Here is a 26,188-nt window from a genome sequence, read left to right as displayed (position 1 = left end):
TATCATCACAAGTTTATTACGTGACTTTGTACAATACGAATGAAAAACAAAATAAAAAATACAGAGATGCAGTACATGAACAAACCTAAGTGTGGCGATGACCTCTGACTGTCAGGGAAAACCCAATGCTGGCGTGAGGACACTCGTTAAAGTAGACATACAGCCGGCCTTCAGCTCATTCTGAACTGCCCACTGATGCTACCTGAAAACCAGTCAACTAACTGGCCAATCCTCCCAAGACTCCTCCAACTTCCAAAAAAAAAAGATTACTTTATAAGGGCCTATATATATATATATATATATATATATATATATAAACCAAAAAAAAAAAACTAAATGAAATATTACATTAATGATGTTATACATGGCTGTCCAAGGCTAGATAATTTAAATTACAAGAAATAAAAGAAGCATTATTTTTTGGGAAAGATAAAGCAAAAACCAATGTTATACATATATATATTTTTTAAAAAAGCCTGAGGTGTAATTCATCCTTTACGGTTCTCTTAAATCGTGGCCGTCATCGTCATGGTTACAGTGAGAATGGACTCGTCTTTTGGTCATTTCGCATTAGGCTACTCTCTCATAGGATGCTGCTCGGTACATGGTCTCCTGTGTTATGCATATTTGACAAAGAAGCAGAGAATAGAAGAACGTTTAGAACATCTCGCTCAGAATCACCGTACGGTTTTTTTTTTTTTTGTTTTTTTTGGGACGTCACGGAAGAACGGGATTTTTAATATTTTTTTTTTTGTGTAAACAATCAACCACCAAAACATGATTGTACAACATTACCTCTGCATTAAACGGTGCTTTCTTTTTTTTGGAAAAATAAAAACTGTAAGACGGAACTGAGCTTTTCTGGGTTCAGCGTGTGCAAGATGGTAAGTTTTATGGCGGTTAACCCCCCCCACCCACCCACCCCACCCCACCCCACCCCAAAGGACACAGGCAGCAGCGTTCTGGCCCTCCCTCATGCAGATGATATTCAGCTGAACCTGTGCGTTGCCCTTTGACGGAAACACAGTCATCCAGGCTGGCAAATTGGCAAATACAAAGCGCTGTTCCCCGAACACTTTAAAAGATCTTCCCTTTCTTTTTGTTCTTCTCCAAGGTCCTAAATGAGAGGGAGAAAGAGAACGTCTTTACATCCCTTCATTTTCACCCGAATGATCAGTTGTTTTTGAAATCAAATATTTCAGAAGTGCGTCCCTGTTGCGGACAGGGCAGGGACGTGTGCAGTGTGCAGTTTTGTTAGATCATTAGAATTTCTCGTTTTGTTTCAATTAAGCGACAGTGATTGCAGTTTTGGGTGTTGTGGATTAACAACAGATTTGCAGAGTGCAGTCTTTGGGTGTTGGTAGGCAGCATTAGACAGAGAGGGCAGTGTGCAGGGTGCAGGTTTTTGTGGTGTTGAGGTAGTGCAGCATTAAGACAGAGCAGGGAGGTGTTCAGTGTGCAGGTTTTTGGGGTGTTGAGGTAGTGCAGCATTAAGACAGAGCAGGGACGTGTGCAGTGTGCAGGTTTTTGGGGTGTTGAGGTAGCGCAGTATTAAGACAGAGCAGGGAGGTGTTCAGTGTGCTGGTTTTTGGGGTGTTGAGGTAGTGCAGCATTAAGACAGAGCAGGGAGGTGTGCAGTGTGCAGGTTTTTCGGGGTGTAGAGGAGGCAGCATTAAGACAGAGCAGGAGGTGTGCAGTGTGCAGGTTTTGGGGTGTTGAGGTAGTGCAGCATTAAGACAGAGCAGGGAGGTGTGCAGTGTGCAGGTTTTTGGGGTGTTGAGGTAGTGCATCATTAAGACAGAGCAGGGACATGTGCAGTGTGCAGGTTTTCGGGGTGTTGGGGCAGCGCAGCAGTAACACCCCGAGCTGTCCCGAGCGCCCGCTCACCTGGAGGCGTCCAGTTTCTGCTGCTCCAGCAGGCGCTGCTGCGCCTCCCAGCTGGCCCGGTCGTCCTCAAACTGGCGCCGCTTCTCCTCCAGCTCCTTGTGCTGGGCCTCCAGGTTCTTCTTCATCTGCTCATGGCGCCTCTGCAGCTGCAGTACCGCAGGGCACAGATAGGGGTCAGTCACGCCAGCGGCAGGGCGCCAAGACTGACTAGCGCAGATAAGTGCATTTCACACGCACGCACTCACACTCACAGACAGACACACACACACAGGCACACATGGGACAGTGACAATGTTGCAGCCCCCAAACCCATTAACCCTTCACAAAGCAGTCTCCTGTGCCCCTGAGAAAGTACCTCAGCCTCGGAGTCTTTCAGCTTCTGGATCTTCTCCTTGACTTTCATCTCGAACACCTGCTCCATCTCCATCTCCATCTTCTTCATCTTAGCCACGTGGTCCCTCCTCTCCTCCTCCATCTGGGCCAGGGGGCTCCTGCAGGGGGGGGGGACACACACACCGACACGGGTCAGCCTGGGCGCTTCAGTGTCGCTGCGCCCCAGCCCTGCTCAGTGAAGCCATCTCTGCCCTTTCACACCTCATCCGCGCCGTGCTACGCAGTACCCCTCCCCCCAGGCCCCACCCCTTTAAACGGGATGAGCTGTGGAGAGGGCAGAAACCCCAGCACTGTGGTGACAGCAGCCTGTCGACGGAGAGATAGGAAAGAGAGGGAAGCCCTTACCCGCCGCGCGGGGCCCCCAGGGGCCCACGGTCTAAAGCCAAGCAAGACAGCAGGGTTAGAAACTGGAGCTTCGTAGTGTTAGTGAACCCAGAATCAGCACGATCAATACAGTTTCCGACTACCACTAGAAGCCAAAAACAGAACCTGCTCAAGAAGGAAACGTGATTCAGACTGGTAATTTACAGCACTAAACCTGGAGCGAAGATTCCAGAGATTATGAATCTTTAAAAAAAAAAATTAAAAAAAACATTTTTAAAACTGTAAAATCAGAGGACTAGAGAGGAGTGTCTGGAGCCCTCTCAGTGAATCAGAGAGAATGAGGAGAGCATGCACACCACTGGAGTATGCTCTACCAACAAGGACAGAAAGCAACGTCAGAGCCATCTTACTGTGCGTCAGGTTTGGGAATAACATAAATGACCACTTACATGCCTTCACCTGTGTCAAATCTAAAAAAACAGAAACACAAACTTAGCATGCTGTAATTAGACCATGCACTAAAAAAAGCAAACATTCACTCAACAAAAAAGTTATTAAAAAGTGAGGGGGTGACAAACTGGATCATACATTTAGCTGCAAAAGCACATAAATCAACTTGTGTCAGGCGCTGCTCACAGTAAAATAAACACACAAGTGAGAGAGCTGAAAAGCACTGTGTTCAGGCTCCAGATTAGTAGTGCCTGAGGGCTGTGTGGCTGCCGTGTTAAGGTCAGGGGGCGTGGCTTCAGGTCTGTGTTCAGCTGCAGTACGCAGTGTTAAGCAGCCTGGCTGTGCTTTAGAGTGGAGGAGCAGTGCCTGTGTGCAAGTCTGCTATGCAGTGAGCTGCAGCTGGGCTGTGGGATCTCAGGAAGAGGGATGGGCTTTTAACCTCCATTTCTTCTTCTGACCAATCAGCTTACAGGCACCGAGAGGCGGGGCTAACAGTGCCTTAGATGCTGTCCCTCTTCTACACGTTACAAACATCGGTTATTGTCAGAGAAACAATATTATCAACAAAGTAAGGGAGGGAAAAAAAGGAATAAATATCACACACAGGCTTTACACGAGTCACCTCTGTCTACAAACACCGGAATTACGGGCTAAAGGACGCTAGCCCGTAGGCTACGTGCACACGGCTAGCCCGCGGCGCGCGGCCTGCGGCACTGCTGTGCTCTGAGCCGGTGGGACTCACTTGGTCATCTGGCCCTTGCTCTTGTTGTTGTCCACTCCGTTGTAGGTGACAGCTGCCAGCTTCCCGCTCCTGTAGTTCTCGTAGTGGACGTTATTGGTGACGTCCTTCAGGTCCTGCATGTGGGTCCTGGGGAAACAATGTAACCAATCCAGCTTCACCAGTCTGCACGTGCTCAGACAGAGCTGCGCTTTGTTTCAGTGATGCTGGGAGTCATGTGTCGAGCTCCAGGACTGCATGTTCTAACTTCATCCACAGCAAGGACGTTCTATGACCAATTTAAATTATTCTACTGGCAGGAGTGCACCGCCATATGTGGCAGTAAGGGCATCAGCGGTGATAATGTACAGACTGTACAGACGGACGGCTCTGCACCTGATCAGCATGTCTCTGAGGATGGTGAAATCACAGTGCTCTCCATTCTCCACTGTACGGGAAGAAGAAAAGAACAGGAACAGAATAAGTAATCACAGATCTTTGCTTTGAATATTCTCAGAGTGTTAGTGCAAATAACCAGGAGTACATGTATTCATTTTTTAATGATGTTGATAAAATGTGCACAATTTTGCAATGTAAAAGAAAATGAGTTTAGTTTTCCACTAATAGCCTGAGAAGAACTGGCTATATGTGATGGTACTGAGCATTACGTGAATATGATATACTGTGCTCATATTAATTTAGTCATGTCAGTGTTGAAGCTCAGCAAAAGCACTTTTATTTATGTTTTAAATTTTAATACAAAATGCTGGTATTGACGGTGCAGCAATAGCTACACAGGTGTAGGCTTGTGGACCACACATCTCCGACTAAACAGAACACCGCAACAAGCCTACGGCCAAATATAATGAACTAGCTGTGTAAATGTGTTCAGACATTGTGTTAAGCTCTTTAGATGTTAAGACACAGCAAATCAACAATCCTTGCCCTGATAGGAAAAGGCAACACTATGATTACAACGTGTCTCTGGAAGTGATAAGAAGCAGAGGCATCAACAAACCAGTGAGACACCGACTGAAATCAAACAACTACGCAGGGCAGAGGGAGACACAGGCCCTGGAGACAGGAGGAACTCGAGTCCATAACATACCTCTGTGCTCGCCTCGCTTACACATGAAGCATTCCAACCATTCAAAAATGCCTAAGACCAACTGTCATTCATCTTTCTTAACATCCTACATACTTACAACCTACCTTAAAATCACTCCTCAAACTGTTCTGCTAGTTATTGGCTGTGCATTGCCACAGTTCATCCACCAGAGGGCACTGATGGACTGATGCAACTGCTTGTGTAATGCATTCTCTAAAAACTGCCCCTATACATATGCATGATCTCTCCCACAGCTCATATAAAATTAATAAAAAGGTGTGTCAATGCATTTCCGTTAAACCAGGTGGAAGCATGTGACTGCCAAACTTTCCGCTACCTCAAATTTTAAGTAGCTGGATATAATTAGTGCAAACCTGTTCAGAGCCACAAGTGACATGGCTTTCATATTGGGAAATAAATACTTGCATACTCGGGTGCTGATGATGTCAGTTGTATAGTGACACCTACATCACCACTGTGATATAGGTGTCACTGTACAGTGTGTCACTGCTGCTGATAAACACCGTAGCCAAACTGATAAGAACCCCAGCGATGACCCATAAGGCGAAGTCTCTGCACTGGCGAGCTCCGAACAGAGACAGAGCATCCGTTATCTGAAGCAGCCTAATCCTGCACTTCAGACAAACCCCTCAGAGCCCGTCCTGTGGGCAGGTCTGCAGCTAACGCGGAATTCCACCCTTTATCTCCCTCTGCGATGGGGGTCTCTCCAGCAGGCAGGAATTTTAACTGACGCGGGGAGATAACTGGTCTGACCGGAGGCGCTCAGAGCCGGACAGGGTGAGCAGGACGAAATCACGGCAGCATAACGTCATCCGTACGGACCGGACCGGACCGGCCCGTCGCCCCCCGGGGCACGTGCTGCCGACGGCTTCGCCTTCTGATTTTTTCACCGATGAAGCCGGGAGGTGTCCACAGAAACCGAAACGCTCCCGTGAGCGATCGGCACAAACGGCGGCTGCTTCGCAGGAAAGCTCGGAGGGCGGGAACCCGGCGTTCAGGAGCTCACCTTCAGCCACGCCCCACGGGTACTGCCTCCCTCGAACCCTCTTCCCATTGACCTCGATGATGGTGTTGCTCCCGACGACGGCCAGAGGTAAGCGGTCCTGTGTGAGGAGAGGTTTTCGTAAGGGGCAGAGCATAATACAGCACAGCTGGGCGTTTCAGCTCATGTTTTATTAATGAGGGGCAGGTGGTGTGTGGTGCTTTCCTGGGGTTCACCCTGGTTATTGGCCGTGTGCAATCAGCAGCTCTCTGCTCCTGACCCAGGGCCTTACGGGCCGTGTGCAAACAGCAGCTCTCTGCTCCTGACCCAGGGCCTTACGGGCCGTGTGCAAACAGCAGCTCTCTGCTCCTGACCCAGGGCCTTACGGGCCGTGTGCAAACAGCAGCTCTCTGCTCCTGACCCAGGGTCATACGGGCCGTGTGCAAACAGCAGCTCTCTGCTCCTGACCCAGGGCCTTACGGGCCGTGTGCAAACAGCAGCTCTCTGCTCCTGACCCAGGGCCTTACGGGCCGTGTGCAAACAGCAGCTCTCTGCTCCTGACCCAGGGCCTTACGGGCCGTGTGCAAACAGCAGCTCTCTGCTCCTGACCCAGGGCCTTACGGGCCGTGTGCAAACAGCAGCTCTCTGCTCCTGACCCAGGGCTCGGGCCGTGTGCAAACAGCAGCTCTCTGCTCCTGACCCAGGGCCTTAGGGCCGTGTGCAAACAGCAGCTCTCTGCTCCTGACCCAGGGCCTTACGGGCCGTGTGCAAACAGCAGCTCTCTGCTCCTGACCCAGGGACATACGGGCCGTGTGCAAACAGCAGCTCTCTGCTCCTGACCAGGGCCTTTAGGGCCGTGTGCAAACAGCAGCTCTCTGCTCCTGACCCAGGGACATACGGGCCGTGTGCAAACAGCAGCTCTCTGCTCCTGACCCAGGGCCTTACGGGCCGTGTGCAAACAGCAGCTCTCTGCTCCTGACCCAGGGCCTTACGGGCCGTGTGCAAACAGCAGCTCTCTGCTCCTGACCCAGGGCCTTACGGGCCGTGTGCAAACAGCAGCTCTCTGCTCCTGACCCAGGGCCTTACGGGCCGTGTGCAAACAGCAGCTCTCTGCTCCTGACCCAGGGCCTTACGGGCCGTGTGCAAACAGCAGCTCTCTGCTCCTGACCCAGGGCCTTACGGGCCGTGTGCAAACAGCAGCTCTCTGCTCCTGACCCAGGGCCTTACGGGCCGTGTGCAAACAGCAGCTCTCTGCTCCTGACCCAGGGACATACGGGCCGTGTGCAAACAGCAGCTCTCTGCTCCTGACCCAGGGCCTTACGGGCCGTGTGCAAACAGCAGCTCTCTGCTCCTGACCCAGGGCCTTACGGGCCGTGTGCAAACAGCAGCTCTCTGCTCCAGCAGCACTGCAAGTCGGACCAACGGCATCACACAGCTGCCCGAGGCTTACAGAGACACAGGAAGTGGAGTGGGCCCCTCTCCTGACAAAAAGCAGCACTGCCTCTGGCTCAAGCATGTGACCGCTGGGTAGCGGTCGTTTCAGGGTCACTGACACTCGGAGCGATCACGCTGGTCTTATTGACCGCGCTGGCTGTTCTGGGACAGGCCGAGCGTATGCGGGAGTGTGTGACCCGACTGCGCGGGTCGCGTCTCATTGTTTCCGGTTCCGCACCTTTATCTTCTTCACGAGCTTGTTCTCCTCCTCGTCGTCGGTCTCGGGGAACTCGTAGATCTTGATCTTGTGCTCCTGGATTTCTCTCATGATCTGCAGGAGGGGAGAACACAGATAGCAGCACTGTTCTGAGACAGACTGAGGCCAAGAACCAAACACACAGGCCTGCCAGCACATAGCTTTCATGGAAGCTTCCACTTTTAAACTGACAAATGCAATAATAAACATTCACATCTTACATCCGCTTTGGGCGGCTGACTGGCTCAATTAAAGCACCCTGAGAGTTGTTCCTAACTTTAACTTTAACATCATTGTTCAGGAGACCAGGCCGTTTGACTGGACACATCTCAGCCCAAAGCCACAGATGACGGCACTACCCAGACCCAGATCTTTCCAGCAGGTCAAATGAAATCTAGCACATTCGATACAGAGCTGTGCACAGGAAATGGCCCCACCGTGGCCTCATCTTTCACAGCAGCTATACAGAAGAACTGTGAATTTTTAAGAAGGTAATCTATCGGAGTAGTCAGTCTTCTCTTCCATCTGTGAGGAATTTTTGTCCTCTTATCTCCTCTTCTGCAGTGATAATACTTGCTCAGGCAGAAGCAGAAACATTGTTAAGAACTGCGTGCCCCGTGCCTGCATTCTCAGAGAAAGGAATGTCATGGGCCTGTGACACGTATCAGACTCCCTGCAACCCGATAGGAGGGCCACGCGACAAAGAGCCCAAATATAACTGGCTAATGATACCATGTCACTTATGGCAGCACCACCAGCCACAGGCACCCTCATACGAATGAGGAGCTCACAGCCAACAATAATGAACTAGGATTATTATTAGGAACTGAGCTGGAGCGCTCGGGGGGACTTTTAATTGCGAGACAGCGCCGAGCTTCTGCTGCTTATACTTGCGCTTTCACAATAAAAGCTTTCGATAAAAAGCAAGCTTAGCACGTTGGCTGACGTGAGTTTGAGCAGGCGTGCCCAAACGCTTGATAGAACACCTTACGAGCAGAAACTCATGCTAATCACCTCATGTTCCACGAAGTCTAAATACCTTCATTCACTGCACGTTCAAACACGGGATCCAAAATACAAATGTCAAAATGAACATAAAAATAACCAACACGTCCATATGTCTATTCTATACAATTACACACATGGCAAGCGTACACATCAATTTAATGTTTACAGCACCTCCCATTTTGCACAGCGCCTACGGTACCATATTATTCAGATAAGCTCAACTTTCTGCATATAAACTACCCAGCACAGCGCATAATTAGACATGAATGCCTCTGGACAGCTGGTAGCACATGCACATCGCACATACGCGCAGCGAGGGTTGCCTTGGTAACCCTCGTGCACAGGCGCGCTCACTGACCTGCTTCTTGAACTGTTGGCACTCCTCAGGAGTCAGAGTATCAGCTTTGGCAATGAGAGGGATGATGTTCACTTTCTCATGTAACCGTTTCATGAACTCGATGTCCAGCGGTTTCAGTCTGGGGGGGGGGCGGGGGTTTCATCGGTTCAGGGAATAAGGAAAACAAAAGTAAATTCATTAAAAAATACTGAAGGCAAAGTCTTTCTAATCTCTGCTTTGGCACTGCGATATCCACATTTTTTTATACTGTTTACATTTAATACCACACACAAGCACTGGCCAATTGTGAAATGGCGCAGAATAAGAACTAATAAAAATCAACATAGCACTTTGTAAAACTAAAACTACTGTAAACTTTACACATTGTAAAATACAATGTATTGTCTCTAAGCACTGTTTAAGTCATAAACAATATTATGGAATATTATGATTATCTAAAGTTGCATGTATGTCCTGGAATAGGAGCACAGGCATAAATCTAGCATCACCTTTTCCTTCTGGGCATTGCACTGTAGCATCTCTTTATTCAGAGTATTTACAATGTGCAATAAATTCAATAGGGCAGACCGAACCCTGAGTTATACAAGCTTGTAATTGGGTTTAATAAGAAGCCGCTCAGGCAGCAGATGCCAGAGTTACTTGTGTAACCCCAGCAATCTGAACACACCAGTCCGGGCACTTCCTGCTGCCGTGCGTGACTAAAGCACGACAGAAACGCAGGCCCGCGAAAGACCGGTTCCACACACGTCCTGCGCACTTTCCCATCCCTGCAAAGGGCGGTTCTGCTGGCGCAAAACAACGCCCAGGAATGAAGCGCTCACGAGTCACCCTTAAACAGGGATTACACAAGGTCCGCCGACCGGGTAGGAACCCCTGTGTTCGACTCAATTACCCTGGGTGCCATTTTAAAGCACGTACCCACTTTTCCAACCATAGAATTTCACATTAATTTCATGCTGCGTCAGATGAACAGCCCGAGCGATATCTGCGAGTTCAGAGGAATTCATTTTTATTATTTTTTTTTTTTTTTAAGAAGCTCAAGGCAGTTAAGGAGGACTGGAGCAAACCTGCCTGGTTTTCAGAGAACTACGCTCACGGGGAAACGCGCGCTCAGACTGGAGGCCCGGGCTGACGCTCCGCTCCCCAGCGCTCACGGGGAAACGCGCGCTCAGACTGGAGGCCCGGCTGACGCTCCGCTCCCCAGCGCTCACGGGGAAACGCGCGCTCAGACTGGAGGCCCGGCTGACGCTCCGCTCCCCAGCGCTCACGGGGAACGCGCGCTCAGACTGGAGGCCCGGCTGACGCTCCGCTCCCCAGCGCTCACGGGAAACGCGCGCTCAGGCTGGAGGCCCGGCTGACGCTCCGCTCCCCAGCGCTCACGGGGAAACGCCGCTCAGACTGGAGGCCCGGCTGACGCTCCGCTCCCCAGCGCTCACGGGGAAACGCGCGCTCAGGCTGGAGGCCCGGCTGACGCTCCGCTCCTCAGCGCTCACGGGGAAACGCGCGCTCAGACTGGAGGCCCGGGCTGACGCTCCGCTCCCCAGCGCTCACGGGGAAACGCGCGCTCAGGCTGGAGGCCCGGCTGACGCTCCGCTCCTCAGCGCTAACGGGGAAACGCGCGCTCAGACTGGAGGCCGGCTGATGCTCCGCTCCCCAGCGCTCACGGGAAACGCGCGCTCAGACTGGAGGCCCGGCTGACGCTCCGCTCCTCAGCGCTCACGGGGAAACGCGCGCTCAGACTGGAGGCCCGGCTGACGCTCCGCTCCCCAGCGCTCACGGGGAAACGCGCGCTCAGGCTGGAGGCCGGGCTGACGCTCCGTTCCCCAACGCTCACGGGGAAACGTGCGCTCAGGCTGGAGGCCCGGCTGACGCTCCGCTCCCAGCGCTCACGGGGAAACGCGCGCTCAGACTGGAGGCCCGGCTGACGCTCCGCTCCCCAGCGCTCACGGGGAAACGCGCGCTCAGACTGGAGGCCCGCCTGACGCTCCGCTCCTCAGCGCTCACGGGGAAACGCGCGCTCAGACTGGAGGCCCGGCTGACGCTCCGCTCCCCAGCGCTCACGGGAAACGCGCGCTCAGACTGGAGGCCCGGCTGACGCTCCGCTCCCCAGCGCTCACGGGGAAACGCGCGCTCAGACTGGAGGCCCGGCTGACGCTCCGCTCCCCAGCGCTCACGGGGAAACGCGCGCTCAGACTGGAGGCCCGGGCTGACGCTCCGCTCCCCAGCGCTCACGGGGAAACGCGCGCTCAGGCTGGAGGCCCGGCTGACGCTCCGCTCCTCAGCGCTCACGGGGAAACGCGCGCTCAGACTGGAGGCCCGGCTGACGCTCCGCTCCCCAGCGCTCACGGGGAAACGCGCGCTCAGGCTGGAGGCCCGGCTGACGCTCCGCTCCCCAGCGCTCACGGGGAAACGCGCGCTCAGGCTGGAGGCCCGGCTGACGCTCCGCTCCTCAGCGCTCACGGGGAAACGCGCGCTCAGGCTGGAGGCCCGGCTGACGCTCCGCTCCTCAGCGCTAACGGGCGAAGCCGTGCGGGGAAAGCAGATGTTGCTGCGAGCACAGAGGTGCTGGGCAGCGTCAGGGTGACATACGCCGCTGGCCGTCCGCGACCGTGACGGACAGCTGGCTCGCTGAGGGGCCCGATTGTCCGGGACACAATATCCCACAGAGCGGGCGTGCCGTCTCCCGGGCAACGGCACGGCTGGCGTGCACCGCTTCGCAGCGTCCCCGGACGCAGAGCCAAGAGCTCCAGGAACCTTTGTTGTTCGAACTACAGAACGGCCTGTGTGCAGCCAGATGGGCAGCAGCTGACTCTAATCAGGGGATAGACCCGAGAGGGCAGTTCTATAATTCTGTCATTTCAAATGAGAAAATGTTATTTTTAAAAATAAATCTTTAAATGAACATTTTTACTTTTGAAGAGCACATTACATAGCAGATATTACACACTGCCCTTTAAAACTCCTGTGAAATTGTAAGATTAATGTTAATATAAATGTTTCAATGTTAATATCTAATAACTAACCAACTCATTGCTGATTAGCCATATAGCTGGCCCTTAAGCAGCGAGGCAGAGGTGAGGGAGGGACTATGACAGTCAAGCCCTCGAGGGTGCAGTACATACCCATGTCCTGAGGGGGCGATGAAGTACAGGCAGCAGTGCACTCTGTTGTCGGGCATCTGCCGTCTGTTCACGCGGGACTCGGAGTTGAGGTAATCCTCAAACTTGCTGTCGATGTGATCGATGACTGGCTGCCAGCTGCAGAACAGGACGAACACTGACTCTCAGAGCGGGAGCTCGATGCACACGGTCCATCGGAAACAACAGGGGACGGGACTCACCAGTTACTGTTGTCCACGGCATCGCCGAACCCTGGGGTGTCGACTATTGTGAGGAGCAGCTGGACTCCGCCCTCCTTTACTAGCACCTTGGACTGTTCCACCTGGAAAGGGTCGGGTAGTTGGGATAGAAAAGAAGATCCAAAATGAAGCCCTTCTTCGTATTCGTTCTGTACTCCATACAAATGTAATCTGTGAGTCAAATAAGTAGCAGTAGCAGCAAAGCTGTGTTACAAGGTTCAATTTGTTTTGTGTTTTTTGGAAAAAGAGCATGCCTCATCTTCATAAGGTTAACCAGCTTAAATACTTCAGTACATTTTATTCTTGTGACAACTGGTGTCAGACGCTCACAAAAAACAGAAACAGTACAACAATGACAAAAACCGCACGGAAAGATTCTCACTGTGAAAGTGATAATAGTTTGTCACTACCGCTGCCAAGCGAAGGCTTTAGATAGAGCTCCCCTTGTATACAGAAACCCTCGGGGCAAAGGCTGCACACTCAGACAGAGAGGACTCATGTAAGGTAACTGAAACCATTAGCTACACGTCAGACCCGTGAAGAATGGGCCTCAAGTAGTTCTGCATTTTAACAACAGCGGTGATAAATGTCAAAAACACCACCAATTTTCAGGGCAGATTTTAACCACACACAAAAAAAAAAAAACTCTGGAGAGTCATTCGCTATATTTGTACAAGCCATCTGTATAATTTCTTGAATAGCCAGACATGTGCGTGTAGCAGATAAAGGTCATTTTATTATTTCTGCTTTGGTGACTGCATCTTGTGGATATGGTAAATCCTCAGCAGCAACTGCTTAACAGGTACGAAATCCAAAATAATAATAAAAAAACGCTCCTTCAAAATAACAATATGATTTACTACGCATTACAGAAACTATCACTGCCAGTGCAAATAGGCCTATACCACAAGAGTTTTCAGCTTGCCACTGCAGGCATTTAAACACTATTTTAAGTAATCACAACATCATTCATTTCTTCGGCACAGGAGACAAATCATAACGAACGCGGGTATCTATACAGGGACAGCAATCCTGTGGCAGTAAATCAGACGGACGGAGCGGGGCAGCCGCGGGGTGCTGGAATGCGCAGGCTCCACGTCGGCCGCGCGTGACGACGCACGTTCCCCCAGCACCTGGCGCCGCGCGGGCGGGGTTCTTCAGCCCGCCCGGGTGCGCGACCCACTTAGCGCACGCGCGGGAACCCTTCAGAGCGCGCGCGCGTAAATCCTCGTCCTGTCTCCCGCCTGACCTTCCCACCCCGACGCAGCCGGCGAGCGGCACTGCGGCCAGCCGACGGCGCTAAGCGCGGCTTCCCCACAGCCACCAGAAACACGGGGAGGCATTCCGCACGAAGAAAGCAAATCAGGCTTCAAACAGGCGTCAAACAAAATGACCCCGCCATTCTAATATTATGTAACTTAAAGGGAGACTGACAAAAAAGTTACTTGGCGATAAATGCCACAGGTATCCGTAAATAACTTTATAAAGAAAAAAAAAATGTAACGGTCAATGCCCTTACCTATGAAACTCCAGATGAGATTTTAGCCATATGAGAGAAACAGCTGTTTGGCCAAGGTCAGCTACGGTCAGCCGCGTAACAAACACTCCACCTCCGGCATGGATGTGTCAGGGGTCAGGAATGATAGATTAGGGGCTCTCTGGTCTCACGCAGCAGAGACAGGAGTCGAGGTGAGAGGAACATGGAAGCTCTTCAGAGCTGTGAGTAAGGCCGGTTCACTGAGCCCGAGGTAAACAGACCGGCCCCACCGTGCCCACTGAGCACCAGGACTGTGAAACAGGAACAGGGTGCTGGATGTGCCCCCACCCCACCCACCCCACCCACCCCACACCCCCCAGCACAGAAACAGCTCGGAGCTCCAGGCTCCTTCAGTCCGTTAACCTGAGCATGCTCAAGCTGCACCCCGCAGCTCTGTGGCCTGCCCTGCCCCTCCCCTCCCTTCCCTTCCGCAACATGGCCTTTCCAGCTCCCGAACGCCGAGCAGAGGAACGTAGCGAGCGGCGTCTGAAAGGTCAGGCTCCGCCCCGGCCCGGATAAACTCGTCAGTTTGCTGCCGGAACGTCTTCTGAAACGGGGGCAGCGAGACCGTTTGTTATGACACGCTGGAAATCTGCTGAAAACATCGCCGCTTGCAGTAAGACAAACGGGCAGAGAAAAAAAACAGACCCACACAGCAGAGGCCTGTACCGTCAACAAACATGAACGCACACCCACTTATGAGCTCAATCGGCATGAATGGGCGCGTACGCAACGCACGCAGAAAGCACCGGAGAGGTTTCATAAAACGCCGCAGACAAATTAGTGCAGCCTGCAAACGGACCCCCGCTGGGCACTTAAAGGCTTAGGGAGATGTCAGCGCTGAGAGACGCGACTGAACTACAGGGAGCGGAATGCGAGGGAGGAAACATCAACAGTCTGCACACGGCTTGCTGCAACAGCACTGAGCCTCTGAAGCAGCAACAGCCACTCGTACGATACACACACAAGGCCGATTCAGAACGATGCTTTACACAAGGCTGTCTAAAAGCCAGTAATGGAGCACACGCAGCTTTGCTTTCAAGCCACTTGGGCCGGTAGAACACTTTGGCCAAGCGCTGCAGCCCATCGTCAAGCACTTACTGTTCCTGATCGTGGATCGGATTCAACACTCAGAGCTTGTGTGTAAAAGCTGGACCTGCTCAAAGGAGTTTTCCCGCAAACACAGGAAGGAGGCGAGGCTTTGAAGAGAAAAAGAAAGCGCACGAGTGGAGGAAAGAGAAGTTCCCCGCGGCGCGCTAGCCCTGCGCGGTACGGGCGGGGGAGGAAGCGGGAAGCGCGCGTCGCGGGAGGAGAGCGGCGACGCGCGCTCGGGCCTGCGTGTGCCGACACGCAGCCGCACCGCCGCTCCATTAGCCAGCTATGCTGCTCAACCAGAAACGCAGAGGGAGCCGCCGCCCCGAGGAGCGCCGCGCGGCTAACGCAGGGCTAGCGCGCCGCGGGGAACTTCTCTTTCCTCTCTTTTCCTCTTTAGCGCCGCGCGGCTAACGCAGGGCTAGCGCGCCGCGGGGAAGTTCTCTTGCCTCTCTTTTCCTCTTTAGCGCCGCGCGGCTAACGCAGGGCCTGGCGCGCGGCCCGGCGTTTCTGCGGAGGGGAGGTCTGCCGCAAAGGTGGCCTCGCTTGCCGAGCCGCGGCGACGACGCGTCAAAAACGCAGAGCGCTGCATTCCCGAGCTTCCGCATTCCGCCAGACCGAGGGCGGCGGCCGCCCGCGTTCGGCACCTCGACCGCGCCGCGCGGGCCTGAAAAACAGCCAGATATAGCAGCGCTGGGCTGAGGCAGGGAGGCCGCGGGAGGAAATGCTTTGGGTCTGTGTGGAGCAGGTATGAAGGCTCACCGAGGGGGAAGTCCCTGCCGCAGACCCCAATTATGCCCCCCCCCCCCCAGCCCACTCCACCCCCACCCCCGCACGCCTGGCGGCCTCAGCGCGGGGTTACACCGAGCGCGTTCAGGGCCGTCCCCAAGCACAGGCCTCATTCCAGCCCCCGCCAAAACCCGACAGGGGTCTGAGCCAGAAGCTACACACAGACACCCCGGAGCGAGAGCCGCACCATTCCATACAAATTAAAGCGCAAGACGAAATCCTATACTTTCATTAGAGCGACATGGTGAACTGAGCTTCTGGCTCACCGTGTGTCATTACTGGCACAAAGTAGTGATGAGAGATCTTTCACGACCCGACCGAATTCTGAACCTGAATTTCTCAATCTGGAGAGTTCTCCACTTGGAACCATTCTGGCTACACACACCAAGCGCTTCTTCCGCTCCCGTCCCCCTGGACATTCAGGAGTAATGGGAAACAAGATCAGCGCTTCTGAGCAGGAGCTCTCAAAATACTTCACCTAAACTGCACCAGAAGATAGCCATCTGTCTAAATGAATATTATGCACTTTAATAAAATAACTGACAACGGCATGAAAGATAAAGAGTGGCTTTGACACGTGATTTTAGACAGATCCATCTCTGTACCCGGCTGAGCCTAGCCAATAATAATCCTGCATTCTGTTGCCACAGGAAGTGAATTACCACAGGAAGTTCCATCTTAAGCGTCAGCCTCCCATTTGCTATTTGCAACGCGACTAATTCATGGCTGCACCCGACATGTTTAACCACGTTGGTAAGCCGTCCGTCAGCATGTAGAAACAGCCTCGTAAAAGAGCAGGCCTCTGGCTCACTGGGAGGTGTAATTAAGCTGACGTTTTTTTTCCAGATAAACGGGGCCAACGTGAGCTTGCTGTGATCACACGCCTCTCAATGAGCAGCGGGGGAATAGCTGGAGTTCCCAACTAGATCATCAGAAGTTCTGGAAACGGTGGGCTTCACGAACCTCAGGAACGACTCCAGTCAGCACGCACAGTCCGTATCCCCTACCTCTGAACCAATCACCGTGTTCGCCTACTGAGAACCAAACGCTTTGGCTGGTTCGCCGCCTTATTATTGGGTTCCCAACCCAACAACACAACACGTCGGCCTAGAGCTGCTACTCAAAGCAGTGTGGAGGGTTACATTCATTTTCGCAGACTGGATCAGATGGACCAAAGTGGACCAGGACAGGAATATTCAATTTTGTAAATCTAATCAAAGTCTCCACATGCAAGAACTGCTATCGACAAGCAGATGAGAGTCCAAGAAAAACCCGAGTTCACTTCAAGTTCAGCGGTGATCTGATAAGTAGCTAAAACCCAGCTAACTACTCTGTGATTAGAATTTCTTAAGATGACAAAGTTTGAAGGGAGGCAAAGCATTCCTGACAATGTTTATGGCCACAGGTTGTCAAGTTCATGAAGTGAAGATACAGACAAGATGCCTTAAACCCTACTATACATAAAAATGTATGTTTCAGCTATACTTGCCAACATAACTTCTGAATGCTGATAAAGAACCCAGACCGAACAGAGAGAGACACAGAAGAAGAGAGAGAGACAGAGAGAGACACAGAGGAAGAGACAGAGAGGGAAATGGAGACAGAGAAAAAGCTAGAGCTGATCACCTGTACAGTCTTCTTGATTCTATGTGAAGGCCCAGGGTATTCTGGAGAATACAAGTCTGTCAGGAACAGTGAGTTGATCAACGTTGACTTTCCCAACCCAGATTCCCCTATGGAGAGGAGAAAAGGAAGAGTAAAACATGAATATATGAAGCTAATGAGACAATATACAGAATCGAGAACAAACAGGCCTCCACTGTAATGTGCCCAACAATGAAAACTGAACTTGAAGAACGAAGTAACAATCATGACATGTTCAAAATACGTGAAATACAATCCTACCTGCACTACTATGAGTACATTATGGTGGAGAAAGTTCAGCCACAACCTTTGCACTTAAAGAGATAGTCCGACTTTGGGAAATTCGCTATACCTATAGTTAGACGATAAGATCGATACAAATTTCATCCATGAGCATCCAGCACAAAAATATTAGACAATAATCTAGGGGCTACATGCTAACTTTGATACCACTATGAATGGCTACAGACAGAAACAATGTTAGCTGTGCTAATTAGCCAGAAATACACCTTCCTGCATCTCTCACTGCATACTGGGAAACCCCCTAACTCATGTATATTTTTGTACTAGATGCACAGGGATGAAATAGGTATCTTATCTAGCAATGGGTTACTTAACCAAAAAGCAAACTTACCAAAATTTGGACTATCCCTTTAAAATGACTTGAACGGTCGATAAAATGGATAATGTATGGGTGAAGAAACAAAGACAGCATTCACTTAACATGAAATATGGCTACATGAAATATTGACTCCATACTTATCTGTGCCCTATCAGCACAATGAGAGCCATTTTAAATTACAAGTTAATAAATTTACGTTACATTCTTTAAGTGCTACGGTAAGCTCAGACAATAAAAACTCATGAGGTCATGCAAGTTCCAGAAGTGTACCGCATAAAAGGCAGAGAGAAACTTTTGGCTGTTAGGAGTACTGAGCACAGAGTGTTATAATTCGGCCGCTGTGCAGGGCCTGCTGTGACTGGATTTGTCCACTGCTGATTACCTTTGAGCGCTTCATTTCCATGCCCATCCTGACTCAAACAATGGAGGCAGTGTGAGAGAGTACTGGCACCGAGCGCGCTGACCTTTAACGAGCACAAACATCCAGCAGCGAGCTGTGAGCGTGTGTGTGTGTGTGTGTGTGTGTGTGTGTGTGTGTGTGTGTGTGTGTGTGTGTGTGTGTGTGTGTGTGTGTGTGTGTGTGAGGAGTGAGTGTGAGGTGAGTGTGAGTGTGAGTGTGAGTGTGAGTGTGTGTGAGTGCGAGTGCGTGTGTGTGTGTGCGCGAGTGTGAGTGTGTGTGTGAGTGTGCGTGTGTGTGAGTGCGTGTGTGTGTGTGTATATGGGGTGGGGGGGTTGGTGATAGGCTACGGAGCCAAGAAGCATATCCGCCACAAAAGAGGCTCTTCAACCAAAATAGTTTCCACAGCGCGAGTGCCATGCTGACCTCACAAACATAACGGACATATTTAATGGTCTCTGTGAGTATGTGGGCGTCATTTCTCCAGCAAGACTTTTAAGGCCCATCTGTCCGACTCCGTCTCGCTGGAATGGGTCTTGTGGTCTCGTATAAAAAGCAGATTAAAACATGCCAGCTATAAAGATGTCGGTTTCGGTTAAAAAAAAAACAGAAGCCTGACACAGGAAGGACGTGCGAGGCGCAGCAGTCGAGCGCGCTGTGCAGGCCCGAGACATGCGGCCTCTCACCCAGAGCAGAGCGGCCGGCAGCCAGAGAGCCGGGCCTGACGGGGTCCAGCTTCTCACACGGCGAGGTGAACCGCATCATTAACCTCGCCCGGCCGCTTCTGGCACGAGCCCCCCGGCTGGCAGGAGAGGGGCCCGGCGCGGGCGGGGCCGAGCGAGGCCGAGCGTCGTTAGCACGGCTGGCCGGAGGCGTGGGAACGAGCGCGAGGTTTCCCGCCGCCCGCGGAGCTCAATTACAGAGCGGGAGCGCGGACAGGTGGGGGGGTTACGGTGCTCTCACACCTGCCTTTTCTCATAATCAATCTCCAGAAGAAAGGAACGGGCGCGACTCCGCGCTGCGTGCTACGCGACCTTTAACAGAGAGGAAATCCATTCCAGCCCCGCGCTGGCACAAGATGGAAAACATGTGGAACAGAGCCAAAGCCTTCCTCTCGGCCAGTCCATGACAGCAGGAGCACGGCCTAATTAACAAGTCAGAGCGGGTTACGCTCACGCTGCCACAGCATTTTCAGACTCGGACCCAGAAATCATATCATTTTCAGGCACTAGGTCGAGATTTGATTGGGCCTGAAACTTGACCCTAAACCCAAACACTTCATGTACAAAACTTACCCAGGCTGGAAATGCACCAGGATTAATAAGACTTTATAAGAGTTTATCCAACCTGGACTCAAGACAATGCAAGTAAAGAACAATAAACAAGCACTTTTTCCCCTAAGGTTACAATAACAAACGTTACATAGACCCAAATACAGAATGAGAAACAAAACAACCATTTTAACCCATTCACACAGATAACAAATCTGGCCAATCCACATCCATTTAGGTACTGTTCTATTTCAGGCTTTATACAGAGACTTGGAAATTAAATGCTTAAATGAAGCAAGACACTTGTACCATTTACAATACTAGCTTAATTTATATTCATAATTTAGGTAAAAAAATAAAGCTTCATAAGTGCAATTATCTTGTCAAAAAAGCAAAAATGAAGTTGTTCTCCTTTAGTTTGAAATGAAATACTGAGCCCCATGCAAAACAGGTAAGACTATACATTTCCTGGATCATAAACTCCTGGACCACAACTGTGCAAAATCTCAGGTGATATGCAAACCAACTAAAGATACAGGCTATAAAGCAAAATGTAAGCAGTGTACTCTGCTCTCCCTTAGTGTCTCCAAATAGCCTATATACAATGGTTAAACTGCATTTCTGCAAAATAAATCATAACATAGTCATATATTTTACCACAAATCAACTGGTGTGACTCATGAAACTCCCTTCTCCATCATTTTAAAGTAGGAATTAAAATAATATTCCACCACCAGAAAAAATGTTGGCGATGTTCCAGGCTCATGGTAGACCAGTGCAGACACAGCACATGACTGAGCCACCTATGAATGCTTACACTACAGTATGAGAAAAGCCCACATTAGAGTATAGCTCAGACCTCTTGGAAGACATTCAGTTTAATTGTGAGATATGAATTCTAACAAAGCAGGCCACAGCGATTCACTACTCTAGCACCATCCGGGTACGCTAACAATGCCCCTATACGAACAGCTGTTTGCTAGCCCCAAAACAAATATGCTGAGTATTATTCGCAAAGGCCAACAGTTGTCTATTACGACCAATGCGAATATAACAATATCAAAAATATGTGAATGGAAATAACTAATAAAATGTTACATCTTACAAGCAGTAATACGTACATCTTCACCATGTTTGAATGCATCCTTGCTAGACTTCATGCTTCCTCCTCCTCTTCTGACCAACTCCTCAAAAAATGTCAGCATGTGCCCTGCCATGCTGAAGCAATCAAGCTGTTATGCCGGGCTTTCAACTGTTGTTCTGATGAAACATGCCATACACAGTTGGGAAGCTTATACCATCCGCTACTGGATAAAAGTTATCAAACAAACCAGAAAACAGGAAAAGAGTTACAGCGGCGTAAAAAGCACGTGGGGTTTTGCACGTGGCCGATGGATTGTACATTTATTCCATATTTATTCACAGATATTGATAGTAGAATGATGTGGCGTAATTACACAATAATTCCTCTTGTTTATTTCGAAATTGAGTGAGCAGTTTTTCACCACTGCATTGGCATACCTTTGGGCTATTTTTGGCTTTACTCATATGACGGAACACAAATCTTGGTAGTGAAAGAATATTTTTGAATATGAACCCAAATAGGCACTATTGTTCAATAGAATTTGAACCCAAATAGGCACTATTGTCCAATGTGTCACACTACTTGCAGATGAGACGGGGTGGTGCTTGTTAAATGGATGAAATACCTGACAATGGCAGCACTTAGAAACTCCGCATTTGGCATAGCTGTCATGTATCGTCTACTAATTAAGCTTGAACACAGTTTGTTGTTTCCAGTCAGTTTGGTTTTAGGAGCACTGAATGTCTGAGTTGAGCAATTTCAGGACACTAGCCGCCTGGCCATTATGGGGCTTACTTGAAGGGGTTAAGAAGACTAGAATTACATTTCACTACAATTCTTGGCAACGGAAATAGCAAATTAATATAGTCAGCTTTGAACAGCTTTGATTTTTTTTCCAGGACAATAAGCACATGAAGCCAACCCCACTATCCCTAAACATTAATAAAGGACTGCAGTCATGGGCTTGCATTACTCAATGTCTGCTTGCAGTAAGCCTCATGGATACAAAATTAATTATATTTAAGTAACCAAATGGCAAGAGCTAGGCTACATTCTGTGCCAAAACATACTACAATGCACATTCCAGAGGGATATCCTCCACCCGTAGCTATAACCCGATGTAACTGTCAAATTAAGCTGTATAGAATTGCTTTCACTTTAGTATAGAAGTATCCACGTTCAGTATGTCCCTGCAGGAAAGAATTGAGACTTTGTTCACTCCCAGTTTCTAAGAATTTTCGGCACTTTGCCCTGCAAAAATACACAGGGGCAAGTCATTACTGGTAAGCATCAAACTGACGTTCCTCCATACCTCAGGTTGTGCCCATGAGTTATTTACTATGAGGAACATATTCTCCTCATAATAGTTCTTTTAAACTTAGTCAGCTTTGGTTTTGTATTTAAACCAACAAGTCTCTGACATGCCAACCTCTCCCTTAAAGTGCTTCTAGCAAACAAATTTCAGTAATTTACCCATAAGCATGTGATTTTTTCCTGAATACTACAGCCTCCGCCCAAAATAAAGTTTAATCATCAGAGCCAGATCCAGCCAAATCCGGTGGGTCTGGGTAAACAGAAGCCCTGTGACAACCCCTGCTGAGAGCTGTCCCACACTGCCTAACAGCTTGGGGTATATGCTACATTATTTGTGAATATTCAGGTTAATATCCTCTTACAGGAAGCGCATTCCATGAACCCTGGGCATAAAATTCAGTGAGGAAGAGGAAAACTACATTTTTTGGAAAGAGCAGGGGTACAGTTTGCACACTGCAGAACAGTGGCTCAGCCAAAATCAAAAGGTTGAACAATTTGTGGAATACGTCATCAAAGCAGCCAGTCTTGCTATTCTCAGTAGCCAAGAAACACCAATTTAAATTTAACAAGGCATACATTTGCAAAACACAAGACTTTGGTAGAAAGCCTACAAAGGACATGAGAGAAACTTAGGTAAAATAATACACACTGGAAATACGACCAGTGCTAAAATGGACGGCGTAACACCATGGTGAAGTAGCTCTGCAACAGCAGCAGCCACCAGGAGGGATTCACAGTGAAGTGGCGCCTAGCCAGATGACTTGGTCAGCGGCCAACACATTTCCTTTAAAGGAAATTTTATGTAGCTGTATAAACGATGAGCCATGAGGCCCCTTTGAATGCTGGGAATCTAAAGCTGGGAGAGGCAGGACATCTTGAATTGCACAGAGGGGTTTTCTCTGATTCATGTGATGGAATGCCACTGTAAGGAAGCAGGCCGAACCGCCGCTGCGGCAGGCCCGTAATTCTTAGGCAACGGCACAGAAGGGGGAGTGGGAGTTTTCTTTTTTTTCGCCCAGTTTGCTCAACTGGTACTCCCCCAAAAGCAGCAAGGGGAGGGGATCGGTTCCATTCAAGCAGCGGTGTTGCCTGACTGCTCAGACTTTTCACTGTGCATGACAAATTGTGATTCGTGGACCAAACATCTTTGGGCCAAGTTCATCTGCTAGCAATCACAGAATTCTCAATCGGATGGGGAAAATCAGGGCTCTCTGACAAAAACTGAGTTTTTATTCCAGTGAAAGGCAGCTTCCAGGCTGTGAAACAGAAGATCACACACTTTTCTCCTTTTAGTATAGCAAGTGCATAGCAATATGTCACAAACAGTATACTGTAGCCAACAAATATATCCATTTTATTACAGATAAAAAATGAATTAAATACAGCCTTATAGGCTACATCTTTGCCGGTGGGTCAAATAGGTAGCCTGGAACTGCAATAATTTTCTTGTAGACCTCCAAACTATGCAAAACCTAAAGAAAAACCTTAAAACCTAAAACCAATACTTTTACCTTATACACCTTGCCAATTGTGATGAATGAATAAACCGCTGACTTGGATACTAACTCAGCTAGCTATACAGGTTGGCTGACATAATGCTGGTGGAATTTCCATTGTAATAAACGCCTGGTCTAGACTCAATTAATCAAGGGCTTGCCCTTTTTTCAATTATGAACGCAGAGCAGACAAGACGCATCCATACCAGGGCCAACAAGTCGCCATTTACGGATTTCTTTTGATTAAACACAGGATTATAAAGTTTGCATCTTTGTGAACATGCTGCACAATGTTCAGAAAGAAAAAACATTTGAAAAACATTCACTTTATCATTTACGAAATTTAATTGCGATAGATTTATTTAACCACAAGTCTATCGCAATGAACACAATGACTCACAAGAGCTTCGAGAATAACAACACTACATGTGGCAACACCGAAGAATAGAATTACAGAGAAAACCACAGAAGGCAGCAAAATTACCTGCAGAACACATCCACAACTCCATTAAGTTCCTTAGAAAGAATGCACACTGTGTTAAGTGACTAGCAGTGGGGCCCATTTCCTGCATTCCTGTGAGAGGGAATTCCAGGGTCCCCACATGAATACTGATCTCACATTTGAGAGAATGCCTCACATTTTCTTCTGAAAACAGGCATGAGCATCAGCTGAATGGATTCAGACAGGAAGTGATGTCACTTGCCATTAAAACAGGTTTCCTGTGCCAATGTCTCAAGGCAATCTTATTGAGGGGAGTGACAGGGATGCATGTGTGTGTCAGCTGGGTTGGCTTTGAGCCCTGTAAGTCTGAATGGAATTACAGGAAGCTTCCCACCCCAAGTCCACAAGAGCACAGGAAAAAAGCCACTATTCCAAAAAAGAAGATGCATGTTAAAGTGCCTGAACCACATTTCAGACTGAAATGTGGGTCAAACTGTCTCTTCAAATATAAGGATATATTATATTATATACTTAAACTGAATGCTATGGCACTGTGTAACAAGTAACATATTCAAGTGTAAAATAGTTATGTGCAAGAATCTTGAATCCTCGAATTTGTTGCAAAAGGTTAAGGACCAAGGGCACGTGATGAGAGTAAATGACCCTGCACTTAAGGAAAGGGGTAGTGCAGTAGTCATAAACTTAAGTACAAAGGAAATTCTCAACACATTTAACATTTCCTTTTCAGGGCACAATGTTATGGAGTTTTTTCTACTGGCCCAATCAGGGCAGCAGGCCAGTGTTCTACTTGCCCCAGGTAGATTTCCACTGGCCCAGCCACTTTTTTAAAGGAGATATTACAGACTACTTGCATTAAAAAGCGTCAAAACGGCAATCTGCAGCACAGCAAAAACACAATCCTTTATTAAATATGAAAATATGCCAATCGTTCCCTCCAAATTATGGATGAGCTTCATCTTTCTGAGCAGTTTTGACCAACTGCAGGTAAAGCAATTAGCAGAAAATACTTAGTTTGTTCTCTTAGGTAGCTTATGGGTTTGCTAGAAGGCTACCATTATCATTTTAATATTACGTCAGTAAATTTAGTTTTATCTTATGAGTAAATATGTCAAACTGTAATGCATAAATATATGGTCTGAGGCTGGGGCTGTTTTTCATGGTTTGGGGAAGGCAAATCTTAATGCTACAGCATACAATCACATTCTAGACGATTCTGTGCTACCCCAACAGTCTGGGGAAGGCCCTTTCCTGTTTCAGCATGACAATGCCCCCAAGCACACAGGGAGTTCCATATAAAAATAGTTTTGTCGAGAACAGCGTGGAAGAACTTGACTGGCCTGCACAGAGCCCTTACCTAAACCGCATCCAACACCTTTCAGATCAACTGGAAACCCAACGGTGAGCCAGGCCTAATCGCCCAATCAGTGCCCGACCTCACTAATGCTCTTCTGGCTGAATGGAAGTAAATCCCTGCAGTAATGCTCTAACATCTAGTATAAAGCCTTCTCAGAAGAGTGAGGGTTATTATAGCAACAAAGGGTGGACCAACTACTTATTAATGCCCATAACTTGGATGAGATGTTGGATGTCCGGTGTCCACATACGTTTAGCAATGTAGTATATTAGTAAGCAAGCATTGGTACAAAAATTAATTAAAGAAAAAGCTGTAACATAAGTTACTGATAAGCAAGTTTCAGAACAGAGAGGATGACTGTAAAGTTAGTTATTTATAAGAAAGCCTTGGTACAATGAACAATCAAACTGAAACATTCGCTATTAAGAAGCAAGTGTCATAGTTGTAGTGTAGTTTCCAGGATGGTAAAAAACATCTCTTTCTCTTCGACCTGGATAAGACTTACTTGCCTCGATTGGGCAAGTGACAGATCAATCAACTGCCCCGAACGAATCTCATAGTGGCCCTGGGCAAGCAGACACTCCCTATTGTCGAGCCCTGCTTTGGTATGCAAGGTTACTGCAACGTAGAGATGGCATTGACACAACACAGCCCAATGAACAGCCCAATGAATACTTAAAAGATTTCAGGTTCTTATTCAAAAAGCACTGGCCGCCAGATTATCAGTACTCACCCACAACCATGAGAGTGAACTCAAAACCTCTCTTCACAGACTTCCTGTACACTTGATTGGGAAGGTTTGCAAAGCCAACGTATCCCTCCACGTTC

The 26,188-nt window shown here is 49.1% G+C and overlaps 1 protein-coding gene across 2 annotated transcripts; it reads right to left on the bottom strand.

Annotated features, from left to right (window-relative positions):
* septin7b (septin 7b) lies at positions 1-26,188 on the bottom strand. 2 transcript variants are annotated; one of them, XM_064349456.1, is made up of 13 exons: positions 26,094-26,188; positions 17,342-17,448; positions 12,280-12,380; positions 12,062-12,196; positions 8,940-9,057; positions 7,556-7,648; positions 5,908-6,004; positions 4,169-4,220; positions 3,797-3,922; positions 3,054-3,074; positions 2,243-2,378; positions 1,888-2,033; positions 1-1,117 (listed from the first exon to the last, which is right to left on the bottom strand). In XM_064349456.1, the coding sequence occupies exons 1-13, from the start codon at positions 26,101-26,103 to the stop codon at positions 1,078-1,080; spliced, it is 1,182 nt and encodes a 393-aa protein (XP_064205526.1). In that variant the 5' UTR covers positions 26,104-26,188; the 3' UTR covers positions 1-1,077. The 2 variants fall into 2 exon arrangements, with proteins under 2 accessions (XP_064205526.1, XP_064205533.1); XM_064349463.1 differs by lacking the exon at positions 3,054-3,074.

The sequence above is a fragment of the Anguilla rostrata genome, chromosome 1, assembly GCF_018555375.3.
Source record: "Anguilla rostrata isolate EN2019 chromosome 1, ASM1855537v3, whole genome shotgun sequence".
NCBI lineage: Eukaryota > Metazoa > Chordata > Actinopteri > Anguilliformes > Anguillidae > Anguilla > Anguilla rostrata.
Note: the sequence above shows the minus strand (reverse complement) of the source record. Positions and strands in the feature narration are given on the sequence as shown.

Bases quoted from the DNA above. Each gene is read 5' to 3' on its own strand.
- septin7b (XM_064349456.1), bottom strand. The intron at 4,221-5,907 runs GTGAGCTCCTGA...CTTCCCGTACAG, and splicing joins CCCGTGGGGCGTGGCTGAAG to TGGAGAATGGAGAGCACTGT. The intron at 2,379-3,053 runs GTAAGTGGTCAT...CCCCCCCTGCAG, and splicing joins TTTGACACAGGTGAAGGCAT to GAGCCCCCTGGCCCAGATGG.